General features: G+C 40.3%; 1 protein-coding gene across 3 annotated transcripts in view; it reads left to right on the forward strand.

Annotated features, from left to right (window-relative positions):
• ATG10 (autophagy related 10) overlaps nt 1–5763 on the forward strand; it is a 104460-nt gene extending 98697 nt beyond the window's left edge. The window contains exons 6-9 of one of the 3 annotated variants that reach the window (XM_075271350.1): nt 2837–2925; nt 3088–3177; nt 4855–4894; nt 5121–5763. In XM_075271350.1, the coding sequence (XP_075127451.1) occupies nt 2837–2925; nt 3088–3175 (177 nt within the window). In that variant the 3' untranslated portion in view covers nt 3176–3177; nt 4855–4894; nt 5121–5763. The remainder of the gene's footprint in view (nt 1–2836; nt 2926–3087; nt 3178–4854; nt 4895–5120) is intronic. The other 2 variants (XM_075271361.1, XM_075271342.1) reach the window with 2 other exon arrangements.
• Nucleotides 5764–6000: the final 237 nt, after the last annotated feature.

Below are 6000 nucleotides of genomic sequence, written 5' to 3' on the forward strand. Positions count from 1 at the left end.
TCCTTTAACCCCTTGTGAATGTGCAAATTCTAGGGCTAAACAAAAATATTAGTAAAATAAAATCAAATTTGAAAATTTCACCTCCTTTTTGTATTAAGGGCTCGTTCACATCTGCGCCCAGGTGTCCGTTATGCAGGTTTCCGTTTCCTGCATAAAACAGAGCAGGAGATGGAAACCTGCAGGATTCTTTCTCACGCATTCATTTGAATGGGTGAGAAAGCTGTCCGGCCATGAGCGGCGGTGAGCGTTTTATGCTCTCCGCCGCGAAACGGGCTTTTTTAATCCGGACACAGAGTCGGACATGCAGTACTCTGTGTCCGGATTTTAAAAAACGGTTTCGCAGCAGAGAGCATAAAACGCTCACCGCCGCTCACGGCTGGACCCGGTCTGTGGTTTCTGTATTCTTGCATGTAGAAGACGGAAACCACAGAATGGAGTGCTGAACGCAACTGTGAACCTAGCGTCATTCCTGTTAAGCACTTATAGGGTTGAAATACTAGGTATATGTTGTTTTGGCTTATTTAAGGGGTGCAGTTTTGAAAATGGGGTGCTTTATGGGGGTGTTTAAAACAAGGCTCTTTCAAAACCCCTTCATAACTGGATTAGTACCTTAAAAAATGGGGTTTAGAAATTTATTGAAAATTTTAATATTGTTGTTTCACTTGTAAACCTTCTAATGTCCGTAAAAAATAAAAGGGTGTCTAAAGTTTGATGCCGACATAAAGCAGAGATCTGGAACATGAGATTTATGATATAATTTTGGCGGTCTGACTATCTGTATGTAATGTACATTATATCAAACTTTATAAAATGCATATTTTTCAAAATTTCCACCAAATTTCCTACTTTTTCATAATTAAACACAAAACATATGAACCAAAATTTACTACTTACATGAAGTACAATGTGTTACGAAAAACAATCTCAAAATCACTTTGGTAAGTTAAAGCGTTCCAAAGTTATTGCCACATAAAGTGACACATGTCAGTTTTGAAAAATCGAGCTTGGTCAGGAAGTCAAAAAGTGGCATCAGCTGGAAGGGGTTAAGGATATAATACTGTGTTTCCCCGAAAGTAAGACATCTCCCGAATATAAGACCAGTTGCAATTTCTTATTGGATAAGAAATATAAGGGTCCATTCACACGGAGGAAAATGGTGAGGAATTTGGTGTGGAATTTTCCACGCTGAAAATAAAGCCTCCCATTGATTTCAATGGGTTCTGCTAGATTTTTTTTCCACTAGCGACAAAAAGAAGTGACATCACCTTTCTTCAGGTGGACTCCACCTGAAAAAAACAACAGGAGTCAATGGAAGGCGGAAAAACATCCTCACGGTTTTTGATGCATTTTTTGACCGCATCAAAAACTGCTAGAAGTTTTTCCAAGGTCCATACACTGTGCTGGAGGAAGAAGACCAAAAGCTAAAAACACCTCAAAAAACGCTCCACCATTTCCTAATTACTGAAGTGGATTTTTTCCTAACCAAATTCCTCGACACCTAACAATGTGTGAACTTACCCATACACTGAGGTTTTTTTTTTTAATGTAGATTGTGAGCCCCATATAGGGATCACAATGTACATTTTTTTCCTATCGTATGTCTTTTATAGAATGGGATGAAATCCACACAAACACGGGGAGAACATATAAACTCCTTGCACCCAGGACTTGAGCACTGCAAGGCTGCAGTGCTAACCACTGAGCCACCGTGTTGCCCCCCATACACTAAGTTTAAAGATAAGAACACAGGACCAGGTGATATTTCAGCATAGCTTCCTGGCCCTGGCACTCATAGAAGGGAAGAGAGAAGCAGGGTGTATTAGCGCTGTGTGGAGTGTAGAAGTTTGGAGCAATGAAGCCACACTCTGTGCTCCAGATTGATCATTTGCATATAGTAAAATGAATAAATATCTCAGCAACAGAGGCACATATTTTCATGGGAAAAAATGTCTTACATTCAGTTGAGTCTCACCTCTCTAAGGGTGAGTTCACACGGAGGAAAGTGGAGTGCAATCTGGCACGTATACACGTCTCGGCAGATTGCGCTCCGCAAAAGCTCCCATTCATTTCAATGGGAGTGAGGATCGTAGACGCGGCGTTATTTTGCTGCCGTGATTTTGCAGATCAGATAATATGCACATGCTTGTGCAGAATGAGCTCAGTGTTATCTGTGTGTTTACATAGAGAGGTAACAGACTTTATCAGCAACCTGCAATTAGCTGAACGATTGTCCTACCTGCAAGGGCAGTGAGTAAGTGACATCACTTGTCCTATAGGTCCATGGTTATAACAACGCTGTATAAACAATGGGAGGAATAAGGCCACATAAAGCAATATATTTAGGAAAAATCTTCATTTACATAAGCTATCAGTTTAAATAGTATCCTTGAGTTGAGACAACACCTTTAAATATGATCAGGCTGTATTATACAACGGAGACCTGGCAAGTATACAGTGATCAGTGCTCGCAGCCTGTTATACAAGTATAGGGATTGTACAATGCAATGTAATGTAATGTAAAGTCCCAATAAGCTTCATCCTGGTGACAGACTCCCTTTAATGGGGCATATCTAGTCGCTGAAGAGCATGTTTAATGTTGGATTGATGGGGGTCCAAAAGACTGGGAGACCCAAGAACTACAAATACAGGGATCTCCTGGAAATCTGCATACATCTTATTTATTCAATGAGATCTCTTCTGTGTGTGAAGTTACTTTATCTTCTGAGACCAATGTGTCTACAGAACATTTTATTTTATCCTCCCCCTCCTGCTTTCTCAGTTATTGAATGGCGGTATTTCAGACGTTATCATCCATGAATGTCTCTTTTACCTTTAGGAGCATCCGATTCTTGGTCAACCATTTTTTGTACTTCATCCTTGTCGAACCAATGAATTCATGTCATCTATTCAAGGGGGCACAGGCAGGTGAGAGCAACATTTCACATTCTATAGGGGATATACCCATTCTTCATATCCCAATGTTTTTATAGTCATCAATGTTAATACCGTTATCTATGTGCATTCTACAATATATCACAGTAAATGACAATACCAGTAATATACTAATGGCTGCTGCTTTGTTTTCAGAGAAGGGAATTACATCACTACGTGGCTTAGTACAGTAGGACCTGTGGTTGGTTTGTCTTTACCACTGAGTTACGGAAAAACGGTGTGAAGGTAAATCTGTTCTATTTAACTCTGCACAGTTCTGGCTAGGATAGTAAAGAGAACCTGTCACATTCTAGTGTTTGAACTTGACTTGTTACTAACTTTGTACTAATTTTCGTAATACAATGTACAGGGTTTTTTTACACTTCTACATGGGTATTTTTAGTACCTAAAGCAAGTACACAATCCGCAAAGACTTGTTTAATCCTTACATTTCAGACACTCTAGATATGTAGTAAGAATATAGCACCATAAATGTACATCATGGGAATGTGCCCCGGCCGTTTCCAGTGGGATTCTGCTGACATTTGCTACAATGGCACTTATTCCTCTAGATATTATGGTTATATAATGGTGTCTATAGTAAGTGATTGGAAGGACCACTGTGTTTAGGTCTCTGTTCTTCAGCTCTGCTTGGGGACCCGAAAAACTGAAACCCAGTCCACTTAAAAAGCAGTTTGCCTCGGAAACCCACAGACCCCATAGACTAATAAAGGGGTCCATCGGGTTTCCGTCCGAAAAATGTGGAGAGAAAAGTCCTGCTTGCAGGGCTTTTCCCTCTCCTTTTTTCAAGCGGTTTCGGAACATAATCCATGAACGGATGAAGGTGTGAACCTAGACTAAGTTAGCTGAACCCATAAGGGGTTACATTAAAGGGGCTGTCCCGGATAAAATTAAATCCCTACACTAATCTAAACAACCCCCCCCCCCCCCCACACACACACATACTTTCTAAATAATAGACTTGTTCAAAAATGTATATTTATCCATATTCCTGGGGTGGTTATGTAACCGTCCAGGGAAATTTTCTGGTTAGCCAGTGACAATCCTTTTCCAGTTTCTGGAAACGGAGCGTCACTACTACTTCCCCCATCCACTCCATCATACTTACCTATCCTCTTTCTTCCAGGCTTTTTCCTGCATGACAGCTTATCCTTCTTTTCTGACTGTTGGCACGTGTTATAAACCCAGAGCTGCTCTGTAGCCGATAATTCACCTCTACTGCACAGGTCCCTGATGCCTCTCCCATGCCTGCACAGTAGAGGTGGATCATCGGCTACAGAGCAGTGCTGGGTCTATAGCACGTGCCAGCAGTCAGGAAAGAAGGGTGGGCCATCCCGCAGTAGTAAGAGTGGAAGGAAGATAAGGTATGACGATGTGGGGGCACGGATGAGATAGTTGGGAAGAGCTATTAGAGGGATAGCTAGAGAGACAGGGAGGGGGTACTTGGGAGGGAGACAGGAGGGGGGAGAGGTTAGAAAGGTTAGTGTGGAAGTTACATAGAAGGAAGCTGAACCTATGTAAACAAATGCAGAAGATACCAGGAGCTCCCCGAGACACCCAGAAATCACTCAAAACACTGCAAAAGTTATTTGAGTAAATGTATCAACCCATTAACAGCACTTACAGACCTTTTTTAAAAAATAAAAATAAACCTTTGTTTGCCCCGAAATCCCCTTTAAATACATTATAATGCATATAATTTACATTTACATTTTATATATATATATATATATATATATATATATATATATATATATATATATACTCTGAAATTTCCCCACTGTGGGACTATTACAGGTTTATCTTATCATATATATATATATATATATATATATATATATATATATATGAATTTATCAATTTAATAACTTAATAATGTGTATTTTGATGATCTTTCCTTAGGGACATCAATATCAGATTGGATCCTGTTGATCACATGTAGGTGAGAGCTGTGGCCTCTTCCTTAAATACCAGTCACACCATGTATAGTGTTTGTGGCTTATTTTGCTGGTCTTTCCCAATCACTTGTATAGGACTTAACAAACTACAAAAAAACCTGGATGCCAATCCCTTGCTGATTTACTGTTGACTTATCCTAAGTAAAGTGATGAGGTTAAGAAGATGACTATGTTTTGGTGGAAAATACGATTGTCTCATTTTTTTTACAGGTCTCCTGGATGACTCTTTTCATGTGCTGTGTTCTCTTCTGGATCATAGGCTGCCTTCAAATGGAGTACAATGGTTACTGATGGATCTTTTCAAGTTTTTTTTTTAGAGAACCAATTTATTACAACAAGAATCACAGAAGTTTTTGTGAAGAAAGGCTTTTGTTGAAATGTAACATAAGAGAAGAAGGTTACATAAAAATAACTGCTGATGAAATGAAAATGCAGTAAATGGTGGAGCCAGCTTGGTTTCTTACGGTTTATGACCATCTGGTGACTTTACATCAGTGAAGGTCGGAGTAGTGGTAAAAGACGGTACAAGCTCAAAAACTTAATATAATATTCACCGAAAGAGGATCCAGTCTGTCCTTTGTTTATGTGCTCGACACAAAGTTGCTAGAAGTCCAGGCTGAATCAGCGTTGAGTTCTCACTAAACCACTCCTACACCAATCAGCCATAACATTAAAACCACCTGCCTAAAGTATTCTCTAGATCTCCCTTGTGCCACTGAAACAGCTCTGACCTTGTAAGGCATTGACTCCATAAGACCTCTTAAGGAAAGTGTCCAGAATTAACATTTTCATCAATTCTCCTGTAATGTGTGGCATCAGAACAGATGGGTTAGTCTATGCTACCGACGCACATAAGGGCTCGTTCACATCTGCGCCCAGGACTCCGTTCGGCAGGCTTCCGTTTCCTGCACAAAACAGGGCAGAAGACGGAAACCTGCCAGCATCTTTCAAACCCATTCATTTGAATGGGTTTGAAAAGTGTCCGGCCGTGAGCGCCAGTGAGCGTTTTATGCTCTCTGCGGCGAAACCATTTTTTTTTAACCAGACACAGTCGGACATCCAGTACTCTGTGTCCGGTTTAAAAAAAACG

Source organism: Leptodactylus fuscus, chromosome 1 (assembly GCF_031893055.1).
Source record: "Leptodactylus fuscus isolate aLepFus1 chromosome 1, aLepFus1.hap2, whole genome shotgun sequence".
NCBI lineage: Eukaryota > Metazoa > Chordata > Amphibia > Anura > Leptodactylidae > Leptodactylus > Leptodactylus fuscus.